Genomic DNA, 24,442 nt, shown 5'->3' with positions numbered 1-24,442 from the left:
GCTCCTTGCTCATGGACTTCTGGCCTCCAGAACTGTGAGAAAATAAATGGCTGTTGTTTAACCCGCCAGTCTGTGGTATTTTGTTAAGGTAGCCCAAGCAGACTAACACAGGTGGTGTATTACATTAACTGACCTTCAGATTTTAAACCAATCTTGTATTCCTCTGATAAAGGCCACTTGGTCATGCTGCATAATCCTTTTATACGCTGTTGGGTTGAGTTTAATAGTATTTTGCTGAGGATTTTTGCACCTATATTCATAAGGAGATATTTTTGCTATAAATGATATTATTGGGATAATGGGCAAAATCTGAATGGGATCTGAGAATAAAATGTAGTAATGTATCTATGTTAATTTCTTGGTTTCAGTGGTTGCATTTTGGCTATGTATGTAGGAGAGTGTATTTAGCAAATACACACTGAAATATTTAGGGATGATAGTGCATTAGCTTGGGAAGTTACTTTCAAATGCTTAATTAAAAGTTCTTTTACCATACCTCCACCTTTTCTGTAAGTTTGTGATTGTTAAAAATAATAATAATAATAAAGGGGTGGGTAGAGAATAAAGAAGGGGGAAGGCAGGCCAGAATTGAAAAACTACTAATATCTCCAGAGGAAGTGAGAGGTTAAAGTAGGAAGGAAAATTCAACAAAATGCCATAGGGCAGTTTAATCTCGAGGAAAGTCAAAAAGAGGGCTACTTTCTGTGCCACATTATAATTGAGGTGGATACTTCTCTCACGTTCCGGTATTATTACTCCTTTGCGTTTCTTTTGTCCATGTCTCAGTAGGAGATAAGAACACACTTTGCTAAAATGACCTTCATTTGAACTATTCCCAGATAGATTTGCCCTCAGCCTTTCTTCTCTTCCAGTTTTACTCATATAAATAAAAATTAAAGGGCAATGAATTACTCATTAATATACACATTTTTTGAATTTTAGGCTCTGAGCAACAATTATTCTAATAAGGGAAATAAGTTATACAATTAGAACACAAATGGTTTATATTTTACATTAGCTAGCCCTTAGAAAATGGAAGACAAATAATTAAAGTATGCACCATACATATATCAAATATGAGGTCAAATTGAGAAAAACTGATCTTCACAGGACAGTTCTATTAGGACCTATAAGCAGAGTGTCTAGAGCCTACAATTCTTCAAGAGCATATGAAAATGCTTAAATGTCCCCCTCCCCCAAAGCTTCTATTCTTTCATTGGAAAAATATATAAAACCTCCTTAGCCACTTACCTCAACAACCTGGTATTCTAGTAAACAACATATATCATGTAAACTAATCTTTTTGTTTGTGTTTTAGTTCTAAAAATATCCCTTATACTGAGCTATGACCTTTACAATCACCTTAACTTCAATACCCAGGCTAACTTTGACCTGCATACTGCAGCCTTTACGGGCTTTTGGTGATGCATGACACAGCAATGCAAATAGAGACTACTAGAATTTCTAGGGTTTTCTGCTCCTGCAGACATCTTTGGAGTGCAAAAGCATTTACATATATTTCCACTGATATCATCATATGGTGGAGTACTTGCTATATAGCAGAAATATTTTTCATTCATCTAATATTTTTTGAATTTCAGTTATATGCCCAAGGCAATGAGGAGAGATGGCAAAATTATGCCCACTTTCACAAAGTTTACAATCTAGTGGGTGAAACTGTATACTCAGTGTCTGTTGTGTCTATAATGTAAGATGCTAATGATTAAAATACAGGATGTCCAAATAATAGAGAATGGGGAAATAGAGTAATAGACTGGGAGGGACATTAACAATGTTAAATCTGTTCTCATTCATCTCCAAGTTCACTTTTAAGTGAGAATTACAATTGTTTACTGTCTCCAGAGACTTTAAGCTTCCCCCATACTCTCCCCTAACCCAGTCTGTCCTGTGTTTAGAGGCTTGCATGATCTCTATAGAGGAGCCTTGAACTCACTGATACCCCAAGGAAGATATCCTGGGAATAAAGGCCACGAAAAACACCAGCCAATATGTCACATTAATTTAAGTGCCTGTGACATCTCATTGGTTTAAAAAATGATAATAATAAGGATAATGATAAATTTTTTAAAGGTAACCATAAGTACACAGGGAAAAATATAAGGGAAGAAATCAAAGCTGGGACATAATAACTGTCGCCCAGAGTAGACGCCCCATGGCAGGGGTTCTGGGCCTTTTACAGACGTGCCCTCCTGACTTTCTGGTCCTTCTTGTCTTCTCCTACACCAGTTCTACTAGTTACTGCTAGGCTTATTGACCTCATCTGACCTCTGTTCCATATGTACCCTCTGCACGTCTCTTTCCTCTGCTCAGCTTGAGCTAGATCCTGCAAGTGGCACATGTCCTGCATAATTATTGTCTTTTTGTTTTTTTTTCCTGAACAGCGATTTAATCACATGGGTAACTTCTGATGTTTGTACTTTAATCATTGGTTTAGCGCATGTGTGTGCTTAACTTCCCTTCCAGGTTTGTTGCTATTCTAGGTCTAAACCTTTAAGAAATATAAAATATTACAGTAATTGCCTTTGTGCATCTTTTTCCTTCTTAAAGAAATGTTTGGGCTAAGTTTATAATCAGGGAGCACATTCTACACAGAAAATATATTTAGCATGACGATGTGCTCAGCACAGTGCTAGGTGGTGTGTAAGACAGCAAAGAATCATGTAGCAGCCTGCCAGATCTTGGTTTATTGCAGGAGCAAGACACACAAAAGGGAAATAGGATAGTGTGTAATAAAGAACTGGACCAGATATAATCAAGTATCAGAATACAAAATGCAATGAGTGCAGCAGGTGTTCAGAAGGGGAGAAACTATTGTAGAGCCACCATGAGTTTGTGTCATGGACTCGGGAGCCTAGCAAGGTGAGAGGACATTCGATCAAGGGGTTAAAGCATTGGGCGTAACCACAGAGAAGAGGAATGAGTTTGATTCATGAAAGAGAAAGAGTAGATATCTTTTACAACATGTTGGAGTTTGTGAAGGACCCTATAGACCAAGAAGTCTGACTTTGAGCTAATGAGAAATGCAGTCATTAAACGCTTTCTGTAGGGAAAGGTATAGAGTTTTTCTGGCAAGTCAGAACAAGACAAAGATCGAGGAGTAGGATCAGTGAAGCTAGAAACTGGTTCATAGACTATTCAGTTATCAAGAATAAATGACAAAAGGGAGTGAGAACAATACTTGAATGTAAAACGCATTCAACAAAAAGGTTAGCTATTATGAAATAACTTCAGGAACTGGTATGGTAGTAGTGGGAAGGTTAGAAAAATAAATCTTATTGGAAAACTAAACAGCAAGATTCGTTTCAAAAGTATCAGTTTAACTTTATGAGGAAGATGGCTCCCATATTTTTTGAGCTTTGGTTATCTGTAAAAGGCTGGAGAAGTCTTATAAGGTAAATTAACTTCCAGATTTTCCTGCAGGAACACACACAACTACTTTGAAAAATATGATTTATTGCATAAAATTCCTAATTTTCAATTCATAGACAATTTTTTGAGTGTTCCCGATGAACTGGTCCATTTTTAGTTTCATTTCAATGTCTTAAATCTATCCTATATGAGTAAAAATTTTCAAATTGTTTGAGTAAATGAGGCAACATGTAGTTGTCCTAGATGGAGAACTGGAGGCAGATCCAACTCCCAGCTCCACTCTGGGTAATCTTGAGCATGTTACCGAACCACTCAGCCTGTTTATTGTAAAGTTGGATTGCAAATCACTCAAAGATTTGTTGTGAGGGTTCAACGACATTAACACATTCTACACTTGAGCCTTACACTTGCAGGTATTAAAAAAATGTCTTTACCATCCCTTCCCCTTAATAAGATAGGAATTATATTCTCTAACCGGATGCAACTGTTCACGATCCTTAGGATGTAACAGAATGTAAAAGAACAGTTGGAGAGTGAAATAGGAATGTGAAAAAACTATTTTTGAAAATAAGAAATAGTGATGTGTAAACTGCTTCACCCTGGGATTCAGGTTGGCAATGTTTCAGGGAAGTACATGAGAGATCCTACTTCCCACCACATCTACCCACGGTAAGATGGTCTCCAATTAAGTGAATTCTTTATCTCCACTTGCAGGGGGCCATTTAAGGTTTGTCGTACAGTTCCTATCATCCAACTGACACTACTCAAGCACGCAAGTCTCTTGTTAGGGAAAGCAAGCTAGAGACCCCTAAAGGCTGAATGAACACTAGGCCATTTTTAATCATCCCAAACCATTAATTCAATACTAACAGGAGGAAAAACAACAGACTTTTGTGAAAAGGCACTTCATAAAATCTGAAGGCACCATGACTATGAACAGTTAAAATTCACTCATTCCTAGATCATTTAACTAATCAAATGCTTTGGGGCCTATTCATTCACCAGTGGATATACAGAAAATATTTAATATGGCCTAAATTAAATGTGGGAGGATATGAGGAAATGGAACATAAACGTCTACTTTTTATCCACACCATTACTACAATAAAAATTAATTTCAGTACAAATTCAGGAATTTTATTTAACCATTAAGGAAACTTTAATGTCCTACCATATAACTTAGGTTAGTAGAAAATTTTTAAAGAAAGACTGAATACAAACTATCTTAAGACATTAATCAAACTTTTAATGTATCAATTTATTGCATATGTCAGTACAGAAAAATAGAAAGTATATTTTAAAAGAAATTTATTGTAAAAAAACAAATGTAAATGTTTGCTTTCCATGGTTAGCACATAATGTACTGTAACATTCAAACGAGTTATAAAATTTTATTACTGCTTCAAATAAAATATGGCAAATAACAAAAATATGATTTACATTATGAAATTGGATTATTTTATCCTGAACATACTTAAATATGTTGAAAACAACTTGAATTTTCAGTATATGCTGTACTGACAGAAATTGTTATAAATTATGTTAAACAACACACACTCATCCCTGTTACATATGTATATACGGCACTTTTTGTAAAAAAGTGTCTTATACATAGTACTATTTTTAAACTACATTTTTAAGATACAAAATATAAATGGAGGTATATTTGCGCCATTTGGCAAAAACGTGTTGACTACTATTAGGATGAATGCATTTACTTCACCATCCAAATGAATATATTTCTCATTAGCTAAGATGATGTACATATATGCTAATATAAACAAACAGAAGTACTTTTCATTTTCTATCCTATTGATTTAAAAAATAGATGTCTGTGCTCTGCCATTTCCAACTTTACCTGAGTGATATGAAAATACGTAAATTTAAGTGGATAATCCAAAAGCATTATGACTAATTTTTTTCAGTCTTTTTTTCTGTATAATTGTTGTCAAACATAATAGGAAAAACGGAGAGAGGAAAGGTCAGTGGAGGATTTCAATATATCTCAATCATGACCTAATTTAAAAAGTGACTTCTGTGACATCCTTTTTAAGTTTACCTCATTTACTCCTAACCTCGAGGAAAGGGACACAGTAACAAAAACTACACTTAAACTGAGCTTGCAAGATAATTTATATAAAATTGAATACAGTCTTCATTAATTCCACCAAACAAATCTAGTCCCACCTCAAACCAAATCTTATAAAATAAAAAACGAATATGAAAGCATCAGCTGGTATGAATTCTCAACAAGAAGTGCTACAATATAATCAATCTGTGACACAATAACAAAGATGGAAGGCGGGTAATTATCAAGTGTCTACAGTTCATCACGAAAAAATAAATTTAAGCTGCCCTGTGACACAATTCAGAATATCATTTTAATGAAAATATCAATTTTACCATCCAAGTATTTGCACAAACTTTGGGTGGCTGCAATGCCAGGTACTCCAGTCACTTTCTTTGTCAGAAACGCCTTCCCTTCAAGTGTATCCTTCTGCACTGTTAGGTTTCCTTTTCACCAATCTCATCAGTTAAGTACTTCCTAGATGTACAGTTAAGAAGAATGTCACATTTCCCTTCCCAGTTGTTTCTATCCATTTAGTAGTCTTTTATCTGTAAAAAATTATTTCTCCTCATATTTTGCAATATCCTTTTTAGTATTTTTTTTGCCATTTTCCCAACAATCCCTTTTAAAATAATGGATTTTGATCTAAATGAATTGTATCTTGCCATATTTAAAACCATTCTAGGATTTCCAAATTTCAGTAGCTTAATAACTTAAAATTCATTCATAAATTTCTATAGCTGCTCCTACATAAATGAGCCAGAAAGTAATGCACACGGCAGACATATTTCTATTCCCATTAAAAGACAGGTCCAAATGAAGGAGTGACTCATGAAGAAATCACATTTTATTAAGACCAATTGCTTTGGCAACAAAATTAGGCATAAATGTAAATGTCATGTAAATGTAAAAGTTAGACACGTTTTGAAAAAATGATGCCGTGGGCTTCATGGACCCCTGATAATAAGAGTTTGTTTTCTACCCTCTTCCCATCTAAAGAAATGGTCTCAAATACAGAAACTAGGAAAGAAAGACGTACGACAACTCTAGACCAGCCTCCTCCCTCTGCTGCAGAAAGAGAGGCTCCTTAACCTGAAGAAGAGAATGAAGGTGGAGATGGGCACAAGTACTCTACAACTTCTGAAGTCTTGGCTTAAAAAAAAAGATTGTTTATAAACCTGGAGTATTAAAAAAAAAAGCAGCATAAGAACAAAAACCAATGAAGAATAAGCTTTTATACTTCATCAGCATAACATTTACAACTAAAGTTGATCAATTCCTCTGCAGTGTAGTAGTCTAAATGATTACATGAAAACATAAGAAAGTACTTTGTAAACTTCAAAGAACGATAAAGTCTAAGGTGTGCCATGTAAGCTCATGTAAGCACATTACATTTTGTTGTATTAACTTTTTTCTTTTTAATACATCACTATCTAGGATAGTCATTCTACATAGCAATGACTGACAGGATGAAAAGTAGCCTTTAATGGCACTGAATTTATACATACAAAATACACCTTCCATGATATGCATTACCAACTCTTTTTTTAAAAAAATCATGATTTTTTTTTTACAATAATTTATAGAAAAACATTATCCTTTAGAAATCATACTTGCTATAATTTATTCTTCTCTAAATACTGACATAAAGTGAATGATAAGAAGGTTATTTGGCAAAAGTATTTCTAGCCCTATCTCCATGGAAAGAGTTTTAAATTAAGGTCAAGATTATTGACCCATTATTTCTCTGCTCTAGTTGCTTGCACAAAGCCAATAAATATAGCTAAAATATCCAAAATAGTTTATGTTAAAGCTGACATAACAATGTACAGAGCTCAATTACATCTAATTTTTGAGGACTGCTTAAAACAACTTAGCACAATTATGTCTCATAGCTTATATTTTTTTTAAGGTAAATCCTGCAAGTTTTAAGGGACTCTTCTTTTTTTTCCTAAGTAAGATTTTCCTTATTCTTCTATACGTCTAAATACTACTTCCCACTTACAGCCATTTAACTGTTAAATGTGGTAAATAGGTTCTGTGACAAAAAGCTCTCGAGTGCCTTCATTCCCACATTCCTAACATGTACAAAATAAATAAATAAGACTCCCTAAAACTGTCTTTTGATGCAGGAATTCTTCTATTTCATAGCAACTGAAAACATTAAACCAAAAACATAGTTTTTGCTTTTGTTTCTGTAACTTTTATTTTCAGAAAGTCCAATAAATGATATCCTGGCTTTAGTGGGTCGATATACCTAGATACTGAGACTTAAAAACCAAATGTGGGAATTTTTGTAAAGCAGTATGTACAATCGTAATGATAAGACTTCCTAATTTAATTCTTAAACAAGTTCTAATCTTCATTATGACTGCTATTAGTGGTTCAGCTGTGGACGTACAAAATTGACAGAAGCTAAAATTCTCTTTGCCACCAAAATTACAAATGTTAAAAAGTTCAAATATGCACATCAAAGCTGCATTAAAATTCTAAATTTCTATTTTTACATGCCATGATCCAGACTGTACCTAACAAAAACAGGGTACGTTTATATTGGAAAATGGGGCCCCATTTATTTGTAAGAAAAAGCTGGATCTCAGCATTCACCAGAGCAAAATTCAATGGCAACCTGCACACAGGCCTCAATTTCACCTCTTGCCAAAAACAAAATAGAGTTCACATAAAAATAGATATAACCCAAGTTACCATATACATCGGTATATGATCAGTGCTATTTACATTAAAAACATTGCATTGCATAATTCAAGGAATAAAATACCATCATGCATTTCATTTCAACTTTTAAGGTGAAAAACGCAATTACAGAACTAAGTTTGCTTACCATGATTGTCCCAACATTTTCTAAAGAAATGATACCCAAAGGTTTCTTGTTTACATGCCTCCTTCCACACCTCATCATTAACCTAAGTGTCACATAGATTACACCACTTCAGCAACAAGAAACTTTTGAATATGCCATTGTACTGGCATATTAAAGATATGGATACATAACAACATTGAAAAGTTTGATGAAAATGTATGAAATAATCCCAAGAATTATAGTTCTTCAAATGTAAAAAGCTATTTGGATTATCTTAAGGGAGCAATGAAGTCCTCTCAAAGTTTAATGTCACTCTTCAGACAAGTACAGACATAACACACTTCTGGAAAGGAATATTCTTTATCATTCTGCACAAATTAAAATACAGTGCAATAATCAAAAAGAAAAACATTATATAATTGTTACATTGGATGAAGTTTTTGCCATTTCTTCAGGAGAATGACTCTTGATGACCTCCTTGATGAATTGTTCAAGGGCAGTGAAGTAACCCTGGCACTGCCATGTATCATTATGAGTTCCATCAGGAAAAATGGCTAATCTCTTAGTCCGAGATGGAGAGAGTTCATAAAGTTGCTTCATCATTACTGGTGGAATTAACTGGTCAGACAGTCCAGAGATGAAAAGAGAAGGCATTCTGCACTGAGAGATTTTTCTGTAGGACAAAAATTTATTTTTGTAGCACCATAAAGGAAGGTAACGCATTGGAAAAAATGAAAATAAAGTGCTGGCCATATGTGGTATGCTTAAAAATGTGTTCTCCACCATAATGGCTGAAATCCTATGTGAATTTTCAGAAGCCAAATGAATAGTCACTGCTCCTCCCAAGGAACGGCCAAAAAGAAAAATTTTTGTTTTGTCAAGGTCAGGTCTAGTCATCACATAGTCTAGCACAGCTTCAGAATCTAAGTAGAGTCCTTCTTCACTTGCTTCTCCTTCACTTTTTCCGTATCCTCGATAATCAACAAGCAAAAGATTAACTTTGAGGTTAACCAACATAAGCAATGCATTTGGTAACCTGTGACCTATGTTGCCTGCATTCCCATGAAAATAAATTATAGTTGGGGAATAGGGTGAATTGTCTCCAGTGTATCTTATCAAAATAAGATTTAGACGCACTCCATCTTTGGTTCTGATGAAAATGTTCTCATGTGGAATACCAGTGGGCATGGGAACATAAAGGCGTGAAGAAGATGGCTGTTCTGGAAAATAAAGCAATACATCCTGGAATTTATATAGAATACCTGCTATCGATATGAATATTAACAAAAGTAAGATAATGCCTCCATACAGATGAAAAGTCACTATTAAAGGTAAAAGAGAAATACGGCAGAGAGCCCAAGACCATGAAGCCAAGGCTATTAGCCATCTTTCAACAAAGTTCCACAGCATCCAGGGCTTTTCCATTGTAGCTCTCTGTAAGTACCCTAAAAAGAAAGAGAGACAGAATCAGTAATTCAACATACACTTATTATTTTAAAAGTTAGATCCACGAGATAATAAATTATGGTACTAGCTGAATTCTTGGAAGCCTACATCAACCCATCCACAAACCGACTGCTCTAATTCCCCTAGTCCCTTCTGTTTTCAACAGCCTCCTTTCTCCCTCCACTGCTATATTTATGAAACACAAATATTCGTCAAATTATATTCATTCTTTTTAAAAAGTGCTTATTTTTTTTGTAAGGAAGATCAGCCCTGAGTTAACATCCATGCCAATCCTGCTCTTTTGGCTCAGGAAGACCGGTCCTGAGCTAACATCTATTGCCAATCCTCCTCATTTTTTCCCCTTTTTCTCCCCAAAGCCCCAGCAGATAGTTGTATGCCATAGTTGCACATCCTTCTAGTTGCTGTATGTGGGACGCCACCTCAGCATGGCCAGGCAAGTGGTGTGTCGGTGCACGCCCAGGATCCGAACCCAGGCCACCAGTAGCAGAGCGCACGCACTTAACCGCTAAGCCACGGAGCCGTCTCCTAAAAAGTGCTTATTTATTGCCAGGTATTTCATTCAGGTATTCTCCTTGATATGACAGAAAAATAGGTTGATGCCATGTTCCCAATATTTTATATGAAGGAATAGAGGCTCAGGGACATAAGTGGATTGGCCGTGGTCCCAGTTATGCAGGTAGAAGAGCCCAGAGGCCAATACGCAGGATTCCAAAGCTCCTGGTGCACCCACTGGTGAGCTAGGTAGGTTGAGGGCAATTTGTTTTTTTATTGAGGTATAACTGACACAATATTATATTATTTTCAGGTATACAACATAATTTGATATTTTTATATATTGCAAAATGATCACTACAATAAGTCTAGTTAATATCTGTCACCATACATAGTTAGAAAATTTTTTTCTTGTGATGAGAACTTTTAAGATCTATACTCTTAGCAACTTTTAAATATGCAATACAGTATTATTAACTATAGTCATCACGTAACTGGAAGTTTGTACCTTTTGATCCCTTTCACTCACTTCCCACCCCCTGCCTCTGGCAAACACCAATCTGTTCTCTGTATCTGTGAGGCTTTTTTTTGAAAGATTTCACACATAATTGAGATCATATGGTATCTTTTTCTGTCTGACTTATTTTGTTTAGCATAATTAGCATTTTAACAATATTAATTCTTCCAACCCGTGAGCATGGAATATCTTTCCATTTATTTGTGTTATCTTCAATTTCTTTCATTAATGTCTTATAGTTTTCAGTGTATAGGTCTTTCACCTCCTTGGTTAAATTTATTTCTAGGTATTTTATTCTTTTTGATGGAATTGTACATGGGATTGTTTTAATAATTTCTCTTGCTGATAGTTCGTTATTAATGTACAGAAATACAACAGATTTTTGTATACTGATTTTGTATCCTGACACTACCTAGCTAGGTAGATTGAGGGCAAATTTTATTAAAGAGGTAGTTATTAAAGTCTAATCTAACCTATCAAGACCAACCTGATATAATTTGTCAATTTTCTTCTTCACATTATAGAAAAAAATTATAACTAAACAAACTAGGATAAGAAATAAATATCTTCTATCTGGAGGTTTTCACAGCTAAACTTAAAAAATTATTTACATTAACCACTGAATTCTAATATTGTATTATTTTAAGAAAAAGTTTAATCATTTGTCTTTCACATGTGACTAAAAAGAAATTTTAGACTGCTAGTGTAATGAAATATGCAAAATCTTGTATACATTGCTTACTGCAATTCATACCAGTGAGTCAACACAGATCACTATGATGCAGTGATAAGGCCATAAACACTTGGGGGATAAGTCTGAAACAAAGATACAGCAATTGTCCTTGAGAACCAGAGATAAATAAAGAAAATGACTTATTGGAAAAAAAATTTTTTTAAATATAACTGAAAATACAGAAGGAAAGCTATCAAAAGTCAATTTTTTTATCAAATAAAAAAAGTTTATGCATGTTGTCTTAAGGCAAAAGAGGGGAGATATAAATTCTCTCACACAGTAATCTACTTATATATTTACCAAGTTTTAAAAAATATTAAATTCTCTTTTACTAACAAAACTATTATAAAGAAGTTATTCTTAAATTTAACAAATAATTTTTAATGACTGATTTTTAAAATTTTGCTGTATGTCATAAGCCAACAAAGGTGACATTTTAGTTCATCGATTAGATTTAAACACTGAAAAAAAATCATAAAATCAAGTTAAATTAGATTGGTTATAAAGCCAATGAGTTAGAAGATTTAACAGATTTGATTTTTCACTATTATTTCAAGAAACATATTTTACTATTTTGCTAAACATAGACTTTCACATTTGAATTCTTGTTCAAATGACTCTCTTTGAACATAAACCAACAGCATAGCATTTTTCTGAAGTTTCTCAGAAATCAACACTGCCACCCAGTTGCAGCAACTTTTATTACAATGAGCACTATGTTAAAATAGAGAAAAGCAAGTAGGCAAAGTAAAACAAAAATCCAAGCTTAGAAACTAGAGAAGCTCAATACCTGAGCATTAGGTGTCAGACCTGGTTAAAAACCAGACTGAAAGAGGCTGCACTACAGCACCAAACAAGGCAATTACACTGAATCCTGAACAAATGCTCCAGGTTAATAATCAATGCCTTTTATAATTTACGACTGCTATTTATCAACAGCTTAAATTAGATAGGGCTATTCTATATTCCTTTTTTGTGGTGGGTATGTCTCAAGAAAACATCTGGTCACAAACTTTTCATCTAATGTTTATATAATTTTATTTTTATTTTTTTTAAATAAAGTGATATCTGAATGATTTTCATTTGCATCCAGAAGTTGTATCGGGGAAATTTGAAAACACACTGGCATTAACTTTGTACATCAAAATAAAAGAATTTTTGTGTAATGATTAGGATTAAGAAGGTTTGGGATATAAAATACAAATAAGCACTGCACTATTTGGAAAATAAGATACCATTTAAGATATTTCTTTAGTGAAAAATTTTATTGTTTTTTTCATAGTCAAGCCAATCATGTATGACAGAGGAAACAGAGAGATGACTAACTCAAACATCATTTATCTGGCTATATAGGAGAAAAAACACTAAAATTCCATCACCCTTCAAGTCTGCTCTACTATTTGCTGAATAATCTTTATTCACTTATTTCCAGTCTGAATTTCCTTTTCAGTAGAATAGGAATTTTAAAAAAATGCCTACATGTAAGGCTGGTTAGCAATATCAAATGAAATTAATTAAAAGAAGCATTTGTAAACTGCTATAGATACATTAACTTTATTTGCCTTCATGACTAGTATTTCTGGTTATACTACTACGTTCTTAATCATGTTCCCCCCAAATTAACAATATCAGAATCTACCATGCACCTATAGGACAAAAAATAATCTAGAAATTTGATAAGCACATGACAGAGCCCTCCAATAACCTAGATAATTAGGAGTGAGCTGACTCAATTTTCAAATTAAAGTTCTTATAAAAAACTACTACAATACGAGGATAAAATATGAAGCTCCTAATACACGCACAAGGCATATTTTGAAAGTCAAACTACACACACACACACACACACACACACACATATCTGTATAGATTAAATCTGTATAGTTAAAATTTTTAATTATTCAAACTTTGAAAAATTATCTTTTTATTTAAGTAGCCTCTTTCATTTCTAATTTCAACACACAATACTGAATTTAAATCTATAAGGCCAGGGACTGTGTTTCTCTTTTTCACTACTGAATCTCTACTGGGCAGTATACCACTTCACATATACTGGACCAAAATGTTCTTTAAATGAACAATCCAGCAATATATCTGAATTATTAGACTTCTAAGAAAACATAACTATATTCTGAACACTGAGTATATATGTTTAAGACTAGACATCAGAAAAATGGCATATTTGAGTCCATTATTGGTTAGAGATAACATGGATTACACTTGCAGTTTTCCACAAAGCATTCCTGAAAAGTCACCTTAACTGACTTTGTGATAAACAAACATTATCTTTCAATGGATTGTTAAACTGTGGAAGTCAGAATAAAAGTCAATTTATTCTGAGGAATATCAAATATAAGTCAATTTTAAGGATAGGTTAATAGAAGCTGCCCTGTGAGTGTGTGTGCATGTCTTCTCTTTAATACTTTCTAGCATATTTGTGGTTTAGAATGAGACCTCCACTCACAGACTGCTTTATTTACTTATTTTTGTGAGGAAGATTAGCCCTAAGCTAATATCTGTTGCCAATCCTCCTCTTGTTGCTGAGGAAGACTGGCCCTGAGCTAACATCCATGCCCATCTTCCTCCACTTTATATGCAGGTCGCCTGCCACAGCATGGCTTGATAAGCAAGGCGTAGGTCCGCACCCAGGATCCGAACCTGCAAACTCCAGGCCTCCAAAGCAGAGCATGCAAACCTAACTACTATGCCACGGGGCTGGCCCCCCAGACTGCCTTATTTTTACCTAACCCAATTTGCCAATAATTTCTGCTCCCTAGTCTATATCATATCTCCATGCTCTTAAAAGAACTGGAACAAGCAAACTTAATATAGCAAGAATTTTTTATGTACTGAATTTGCTGAAACTATCAGCAAAGTAAAATTACTAGCCATCTCCTGAAATGTAAAAACAACTTCACGTAGATCCAGATGTTATGAGAGTCAATGAAAATGAACACTGCCTCTAATACATTCCACTGCATAGATCCTACAGCTAGCAGTATAAAAGTTTTTATTTATTTTGTCAATAAATTAGTGTGAGCAAAGGGTTAACCTACATGAAAAAAAATGACCTCTGGTTAACCTTCTAACACTGTTTCCCTGGAAACTTCATAAAAGTGGGATATCAGACAAATTTCTAAGCAACATTTTGTGTGGTAAACTTGACTCCTACTGGTGAGCTAAATCTAGACTAAGCAGACAGTGAGCAAGACTACACAGGCTATCGAAGTGGGAAGTATCAAGAGGGGCTTCTCTAAGTGGGATATGACTTGTAATTGGTGTGTCCTTTGCTGAGTCCTGGACGCCATGCCCGTGTACTGTTACAAAAGATATTGTTTCCTGTGGAGCATGAAGCAGCTAGGTGATGCCTGCTCCCCCATGTGTCATCTTTCACTCAGGAACAACACACCTGATGCTGACATGCTGGGTCTTCTACCCCATCTCTTTCAACAAAGTGGAGAGAGGCTGGCACCAAGGGTGGTCTACCGGGTCTTGTGAGTGTGAACGTCCAGCTGAACCCAAGACCACTGCTGCTCATCATGCAGACTAATGGAGGCAATTAGTTATCCCTTGAAGTACATCCAAGGGGCAAAACATTTACGAAATGTGTTGTCATTAGAGACGGATTATTTGCCGGGTTCTTCTGCACACTGAAATGCATTTGCTGATAACATCTGAGCATGATAAACAATCAAGAGAACCGGTGAGTTTAATATACTCAAAGTTAAATCAAACTTTATACTAATTAGAAGGGTTGTTTAGAAGGAAAGAACACTAGACCTGCACAGCATAGAAAATTAGTCATCTAATATCTTCTCATCTTCCATGCTTCTTCTACATTAGTATGTTTTAAACCTCACGCTTACATCTGAAATATCTGACATTCCTATTTCTCAATTCTGCTTTTTGCTATGCTATCACACCAGCTCTCACACGTCAAATGTCTCTAAACCCCGTATATCTGTGGCTTGAACCAATGCTCAGTAACTCCTCAACCACTATCTGAGAATCTGATGCATGAGCTCTCATAATGATCTCTCATAAAAAGTTAACCTCACTTGCTAATAAACCCAACGGATTTTTCTCAATCCACATTCCAACACCACATCCCTAAGTGGTTCTAAAGCACTGACTCTTCCTCAGGTTCCAGCATACCCAAATTCCTGTGTTCCTCCCTCTGACCTACCCCTAAATGCCGGCATTTTCCAAGGTCCTGTCCACTTACCTGCTTTCCCTCAGCAATTTCATTCTTTCTCATGGCTTCAACTATCATACCTGTGTACAAATTGTTAACAATATCTACTCCATCTACAACCTCAATTTATCTGTTCCTTGAGTACCTGATGCTCCATTAACATCTCAAACTTACCTAAAACTAAGCACATCCTCCTCCTCACCTAATGCTTGGCATGCTTCATATTAATTATGAACAAAAAAGCATGACGTGTAAACAAATACAATTTTTAAAAACACAGGATTGATTCTGGGACTCAATATGTAACCTGAAATTTAATTATGTGTTACAGTATCAAAAGTAGACACATTAGTATAACATGCACAGGTCTTGTATCTGAATTAAAAAAAGTCAACCTATAATTTTCGTGCTTCTTTTAGATGAAGTGGTTAGAGGTGTCAAACTGATATTAGTAAGCAGTTCTCAAAAAACAATCTATTGAAAGCATGATTAATTTTTATCATAATGTATAGTCAAAGTAGATATAATTACAATTGTTTTCCTCTTAAAAGAACAGTTCTGAAATGCCACCAACATCTTGATACACTATATAGTGTAGGACTTTGATCATATGAATGCAATCTGATCTTTATAGGTCTTGTGATGAGCATCTTGAGAATTTTATGGTCCTCATTAACTTGTTTTGTTCATCTTTAGTGCTCCATATGCTTCCTGTCTTTAAATATTAACCCATTATGAGAATACAATAACCAATTTAAGACTAAAAATAAAAACAATTTAAAGCCGTGAAGCTGTCAGAACCACCACGCTAGCTACAGTGTTAGCTGAGTGCTAAGTCAACTGAGGGAGTGATGGACACACTCATCTGATCTCCATTACTCACCTCATGGGCTCCCTCATAGATGTCCTTGAAGGACCGCAAATGGTTCCATTTCTCAGGAAAAATATCTAAATAACTATTCTATAAGCTGATGCTTAAGAGAGATCAATACTGAAGTTATGTCAATAACTCAATGATATGAGTCCTCAGAATACAACACAAGGCGTCAGCGGAGCTCTCAAACAGCCTGGACCACTGACTGAAGCAGTCCCAAGGTTGGTTTCCCAGCCTCATCAGCTCCCAATGCATTCTACCACGCTATTTAAATATTAAAGACAATGCCACAAATATATGCAAACATCTGCTATATGAATCATAGTGCTCAGGCACTACAGACTATTTAAAAAGTATAAAGGTATAGTCCTTGTTCTCAAGTAGCTCATGACCTACTCAGGAAACAGACATGGACATAGATAACTGTTCATGTCTAACATAAGTTCATTTAATTATAGAGGAGACAAAGAAAATCAAAGCAAGATCACCATTGTCCTTAAATATAGCAAATGAAAAACAAAACCTTAACTATATGTCCTTCACAACATAATTTTAGTAATCTCTGGATTTCATCATGCTTGATTACTTATAGAAACCAAGCGGAATTTTATGCAAACTTTTTACAAAACAGGACAAAGCACAACTCTAGGGTTAAGAATTTCTCCTATTTCCATCAAACAGCTGTCTATGCCACTTATTTTTATTCATTTAGCACAATTACTCACAGGAACTGGGAGTATTTAAGCATAATCTAAATAAACACTTGGCAAGAATCATGTAGAGGAAATTAGAGCAGCTGAACTGGATGAACTTCAAGGTCCCTATTAAATCTGAGATCTTTCCATGTCAGTGGTTCTCAAAAGGTGTTTGCAGACTCCTGAGGGTCCCCAAGACCCTTTCAAGGGGTCTTCGAGATCAGTATTACAGTTATACTAAGACATCATTTGCCTTTTCACTGTTTGACATTTGCACTAATGCTGCAAAACAAATGTTGGGTAAAACTGCTTGTGCCTTAGCAAGAATCAAGGCAGTGGCACCAAAATGTGGAGTCATTGTATTCTTTATTACCACAAACTCCAGGAAAGGGAAGAAAAATTAGTTTTAGTTAAAAATGTCATTGAATAAGCAGTAAAAATCACTAATTTAATTATATCTTAACCAATGAGTACGTATCTTTTTAACATTTTGTATGACAAAATGGGGAGGACACAGAGAGCACTGGTGCTGCGTTCTGAAATACACTGGAGATGTGAGCTGAACTAGCTGCTTTTTATAGGTGGCACCATTTTTACTGAAAAAAACAACTCACAAACCATTGTTATTCAGACTTAGGTGTTTGGCAGACATCTGGAAAATGAATGAAGTTGCCAATAGCTTCCCAGGACTTGAGACTTTTCCGATGGAATCATGGTGGTCATATTAACAAACGTGATTTTTGATAACCTATTAAATGTGTCAATATTTGGAAGAAATCTACCAAACATGGCAAACTAGTATCTTCCAAACGGCCGATGAATGATGTCACAAAATCAAGCATGGGTAAAAAATTCATTATTAGAGAAATCAATGGATTTTAATGTAATAGAGATGAAAAGTTCTTTGATTTCGGTTTCATATTCCATGATGTAACTGAGCTTTAAGAAACTATCACCTGTTCAGTATTGGAGAAATATCAAAGAATAACCACAATTATCTGAAAAGACTAGTAAAATACTCCTCCAATATTTACAACTACAAATTTGTGTGGGCCTGATTTTCTTCATATAGTTCACCTAAAACAACCCACCATATGAGAGTGAATGCAGAAACATGATAATCTGCCTGTTTTCTATCAAGTCGACATTAAAGATATTTCCAAAATGTAAACAATGCCATACTCCTAATTTTTTTGCAAAGACAGTTGTTAATATGTCATGGATTTTTTAGTCTTATTTTTAAATGATAAAGTTATATACACATCTTCCTGGTTTTAAATGATAGTTATACAGAGATCTTCCTGGACTTACAATGGGGTTGTGTCCCAATAAACTCATCATAAGTTGAAAATATCCTAAGTCGAAAATATATTTAATACACCTAACTTACCAAACATCATAGTTTGGCCTAGCCTAACTTAAACACACTCGAACACTTACATTAGCCTACTGTTGGGCAAAATCACCTAACCAAAGCCTATTTTATAATAAAGTGTTGAAGACTTCCTGTACTGTATTGAATACTGTATTCAAAGTGAAAAACAGAATGGTTGCATGGGTAAAAAAGGTGGTAAGTGTATCAGCTGTTTACCTTCGTGATCACATGCCTGACTGGGAGCTGCAGCTCCCTGCTGCCGCCCAGCATCACAAGAGTATCACAGTGCACATCACTAGCCTGGGAAAAGACCAAAACTCAAATTTCGAAGTACAGTTTCTACTTGAATGTGTATCGCTTTCACACCATCATCAAGTCAACAAAGCCTAAGTCGAACCAATTTGTCAGAGACCGTATGTATTTTATAAACTCTCCAGTTTTAATTTCTAACACAATAAATATCTCTATATAGCCCACATATACAAAAACTCTTTGGAGTTCTCAATAATTTTTAAAAATGCGAAGGGATTATGAGACCAAAAAGTTTGAGAACCACTGTTCTATACTGCCTAACCATATAACCTTTTGCCTTCTTCCCCAGAGACTCGTCTCCTTCAAATTAAGAATGATGTACTACATTAATTTAAATCTTTTGTACATTATAGTAAATATAGGTTACTAAAGCTTGCTAGATGCTGGAGGAGAATTATCTCCAATAAAAACACCTAACACTCTTCAGGTTCCCAAGGACCATAAACATACTACAAGCTTTAGAGAGACAACCTTTCAGCCTGGGAGAGGGCCCAGTATCCCCCTGAGCAAGGCTTTTACCCAGTAAGTGCTGCTTTGCACATCCTCAGATCACTAGCCAAGTCCACATTTAAATGTGGGGACCCGTTTTTTATCACTTTTTTACTTTGGGTCTGAGTTTCTACATTTGTAAAAGGAAGCAGTTACCTGAATAATCTGTAAGGTCTACAAATTCTATTTTACAGGTGACAGAGAAAAATTAAAGGTAGAGTTGGAAAATAGGCACTAGATTATAAACAATATCGTCTTTACTAACTTCTACTATACTAGAAGGTTATTTGACTTCTAACAGTAATTGAAAAGTTAGTAAGAAAGGTAAGTATGCACCTAAGATTAAAAATAGAAATCTCAGATGTGCAGCTGTAGTGATTTTATATTTCAACTGACGTTCGTAAAATATTTTATTCATCATACACTTTCAGTGTCCTTCCCAGACCACTATTGTCAAAGTAATATATTTTTAAAGAGCAGACAGTTCAAGTTGTAGAAAATAACTCCAGTCAAACAATCTTTACATAGAACAACAGACACAGTATGTGTCAGGAGTAATTCATGGGAGAGGAGAAAGAAAAGCCGGAAATAAACATACAAGGAACTGTCATGAGTTTCCATAAACTCTAGTGTTTTTTCTTTATGTTGTTAATGGAACTCACATTATTTTCTCCAATAAAAACTAACGCCAATGATGGCAAACAGTACATCAAAGATTAATCTCAAGTCTAGAGTACCAACCACCTCAACCTGTTCCTTGTCAAAGAATATTACTGCTCTCCCTCTGAAGTTGGTAATCTATTCAGATCAGTTCTTTATCCAGAAATATTTTATCCAAAAATTAAAAATAAATAAAAAATAACTACTTAAATATACCAAGAACTAAAACTCAAACTATGGGAATGGATACATTTTAATTATTATTGCCCCAATAACTAACAGAGTAAATCGGACAAATATGCTATTTTCTCAGTCACAGATAAAATTACATTTTAATAAAGGAAAAAACTCTCTCACAAAAAAATATTAAATGCTAATTATTCTAATAATTTTTAATTGCAGAAGTTTACATTATATTGCAGTGTATACTGATTTACTAATTGCAGTGTATATTGATCCACTAACAATTAAAAGGTCTTTGAGAATTACAAAACATGTTTTACCCACATACGATTTAAATATGAATTCCCTAAAAACAATTTGACTAAAGGTTAACCAATTATAAATACAATTAAAAAAGTCCTAAGTCATAAATGTACTATTATTTTTAAAGGCCCCCAAGTCCATCTTAAATTGATAATTTTAGGAAAAGCTTATTTAAAAATAAAAACTGCTCATACATTAAAAAACAAACCTACAAGTGACAGAACAGCATGTGGTTTCAGGAGAAAACTGTAAAAAAGTGGAAAGCAAATTCATGTGTCCTTCCTAACATCTACATCACAGGGGAAGAATGAGGATCCCCTGGTACTCACTAAGTACCCCGGGAGAATTATAGCTTCCAATCACATTTCAAGTAATACAGCACTCAGATTCAGCCTTGCTGCAATATATCTCCTTTTCTGCTAAGCACTGGGAAGTTAAGAAACCATGCCAGCTGCACAGCTGAAATGGAAACACAAATAGCTGCTATCGGGGTGTTGGAGACACCACAGAATGAATTATCTATTTCCCTAATGGTTACCCACATGTCATCAATAATGAAAAAGTGTGTATTAATAGTCCTATGGGACAAATGAACAGTAACTGCCTATGGAGATGTTGCATAGCAATTGAATAGTTCAGAGGGCATTTTAAACTGGAATTTAAATCTGCTTGAGCAGATAAATCTTTAACGTTATACTAGGCAGCAACAGAGTACCATTTTTGTGCCTTCCCCTTCATTTGAAGCATGGAAGACTTGGCAAACAGTCAACCAAGATGACAGATTATTGTTGCTATGGAAGCCAATCACAATTTGTTCTGAAATTATAAACATCTGTAAGAAATAAAATGCTTAAAAAAAACAAAAAATGGATCCATAAGACTAAAAATGCAAATAATGTTAGAATTAAGTGTACAATGATAAAATCCAGGGAGTTTCCAACTTATGAAGGCGTAAAGTTCTAAATACTTTACTATAAATTAGATGGATGAAACAGAGAATTTATTTTCTTATAAAATCAATGTTATAATATTCTCAGGCTAGGTCATAAATGCATCTAGTTCGTGTCCTGGAAATCTTACACCTTTGCAATTGCAGTACAATGCACTGCTGTAGGAATTTAGACCTATTAGAAATGGTAACAAAGAATGTAATAATTTATTATGAAGTCTATCATATGAGGGGAAAAAATCTTAATTAGAAGAATTAGAACCTTTTTTAGGTCTATTCTTAAAACGGTTTATAAGGGCCTCAGACATTCCTGAGGTGATTAAAAAAGAATTAGAAAGATTTTAGAATCTCTGAGTAATAACTGAGTTCTAAATAAATAAAAAACAGAATAACAGAAATAGATTCCTCTGAGTAAGTGACGAGAGGGGAGATCACTGAAAAATACTAGGTTGGCCAGTTCCCTGCACCCACCACTAAGTCATACTGTGAACCCAGGACAACCTGGTTAGTAAATCCGCTCATGTGGATGCCAAGGAGCCTGAGGGGTGCCTGTGAAGGCAGGTGGTGTGCGGAGATGTGTACCTACAGATGTTCACACACTGGCTTAGGTTCACCGTTCTTCCGTTCCTCATTCCAAAGTGACTATCAATGGGCAGTGTGGTGCAGGGGAAAGGAGAGTGTTTTCGGGCTTGGTCTGTTAATAGCTAGGTAGCTTTTGCCAACTCGTAGCCTCCCTAAATATATGTTTCCTCATACGTAAAAAGGGGATGAAACACATCATTGAGAAACTGCTGAGATCAAATGTCATACAAAGTATGTTAATACAGGCAGCTGCTTCTATGCGACAACACGTAAAGCAGCTTATTACCTACTAGAGCAGAGTAAGTCAGAGTAAGGACAACTAGAAGTTCTACCACACTTGGATTAAATAACGGACGAGACGCACCGGAGAATACCTGAGTACTTGCACACAGGAAATAATTAGGGCAATGCCTTCCTTTTCTGTCAAAACCCAGCTCAGGCAGCAACTCCTTCAGAAAGCCTTCCTGGACCTCCACTCCCTACTGCCAGCCACACCACATTCCGCAGTTTGTAGAAATGTACGTGGTGGCACGTACTACCAGAGTGTAATTCATTGCTTTACACAGACTGTGAGTTCCTGGACGACAGCGACTTCATCTTACTCATCTCTGTACTGTCAGTAGACAGCAATGCCTGGCACACAGTCAGTCTCCAGTAACAACTGCTGAACTGGGCAGTCTACGTCTTAAGTAGGACAATTATGACATAACACTAGACCAACAGTCACCAGTTCCTTTGCCGGAATAAAATTTAACCTTTTAGCAAAAGATACGTGATTAACCCAAGCATGCACGTAAGAATTAACCCATGCTAAGAGGAACCAGGAGGGGATCAATGAAAATCAAACACCCAAACTTAGAGCCCATACCCTCTTGCGTCTTTCTATTCGGTTACTGTGACACAGTAAACGCGTGTCACAGGCATAAAAGGCTTTAGCCTATGACACCCTGAGTGTTAACACCAGTAACGCATTCTGCAGAAAACAGCTGTTGACAAACGGACTTCCACTGGACGGAGCGCTCCCGCGCTGCGCCCCGGACACCCCGGGCCTCCCGCCCCGGCACCCCAGGTGCGACCCCGCCGGCGCCGCGGCCAGACAGGACGCCTCCACCCGCGGACCCGGGCCGGGGTTCCGGCGCACCGCTCGCCCGCGCCGCGCGGGACGGTTCCTCAGCACGGTGCGTTCACGTGACCGGAGACGCCCCCGACAGCGCGCTCGAGGGCGGCCCAGGCCCCAGTCCCGGCGGCTCCCGGGGCCGTCAGGGCGCGGCGCGCCTCAGTTTCTCCCACGGGCGTTTGCCGGTTTTCCCCCCGCCCGCAGGCTGCGGAGCGGGCCCGCCGGCCGCGCAGCCGCCACCCCCGGGCGGCGGTCCGGGTCCCGGCCCGAGGCCCCGCCGGCCGCCCCCGCGACGCCCCCGCACTTACTCAGACCCGCGCGCAGGCTGCGCAGTCGGCCGCGGACACGGAACCCGGCGCCGCGCAGCAGCTTCCCCCCGCGCCGCTTCCGTCGCTCCTCATCGTCCTCCTCCAGCCCAGGGGCCGCCGCCGTCGCCACGGTCTACCCCGGAGCTCCTGGGCGCCGCTCTCGGCTCCTCCACTTCCGGCCCACGCTCGGTGTAGCCGGCAAATACCCCCGCCGGCTCCCGCATCACCTGCCTTCCGCCCTCCTTCCGGGAGTGGGAACCCGGCCGCCCTCCTGGGCATGCGCAGAAACCGCGGCCAGCGGAGTCCCCGCGACGGTGGCCCGGACGGACAAGATACCTTGGCGCTGGGCCGCCGACTCGCGGGTATTGACCGAGCGCACGACTAGCGGGGCCGAGGTGGGCTGCCCCGCGGCTTCTCCGCCCTCGGAGCACCGGGAGGCCTCCCGCCCCGCATTCCAGGCCCGGGAGTGAGAGCGCGGAGCCCGCCAGGTCTCTCTGCGGGACGCAATTCTCGCAGAAGACAGTGTGCCTGCCTGATAGGATTGTTAAGGGTATAGGGAGTGAGTTCCAGTACTTGAGGCGCTTCCAGAACTATTTTTCTTGTTTGATCTTCTCTGGACCTAGCCGTCTCCTACCGCTATCAGAGTGGACCCTCACGGGCGGATGCAGGTGTTGTGAGGCCCGAACCTTAGAGGCTTTAGAGGGCCCTTTTAAAGAAAAAGAATGCAACATTATCTTATTTTTGCAAATTTTCTCGAAGCACAAGACCACGGGAACATCGTTAGGGGGCCCCCAGGGCCTTGGAAGTGGCCATTCAAATGGGCCTCTGAAGTTTGAGCTTCATTAGCTTCCCTGTCATCTCCCCTGGGCACCAAGTTGTACTGCACTGTTTATATGCAGATGTCTCTTCCTT

The 24,442-nt window shown here is 37.1% G+C and overlaps 1 protein-coding gene across 1 annotated transcript; it reads right to left on the bottom strand.

The window, feature by feature from the left end:
- Positions 1–4,623: 4,623 nt before the first annotated feature.
- Positions 4,624–23,610, bottom strand: ABHD13 (abhydrolase domain containing 13). Its single transcript, XM_058548471.1, has 2 exons — positions 23,531–23,610; positions 4,624–9,724 (listed from the first exon to the last, which is right to left on the bottom strand). The coding sequence occupies exon 2, from the start codon at positions 9,702–9,704 to the stop codon at positions 8,691–8,693; it is 1,014 nt and encodes a 337-aa protein (XP_058404454.1). The 5' UTR covers positions 9,705–9,724; positions 23,531–23,610; the 3' UTR covers positions 4,624–8,690.
- Between the last annotated feature and the right edge of the window lie 832 nt (positions 23,611–24,442).

The sequence above is a fragment of the Diceros bicornis genome, chromosome 9 (genome assembly GCF_020826845.1).
Source record: "Diceros bicornis minor isolate mBicDic1 chromosome 9, mDicBic1.mat.cur, whole genome shotgun sequence".
In the NCBI taxonomy this organism is placed as follows: domain Eukaryota; kingdom Metazoa; phylum Chordata; class Mammalia; order Perissodactyla; family Rhinocerotidae; genus Diceros; species Diceros bicornis.
Note: the sequence above shows the minus strand (reverse complement) of the source record. Positions and strands in the feature narration are given on the sequence as shown.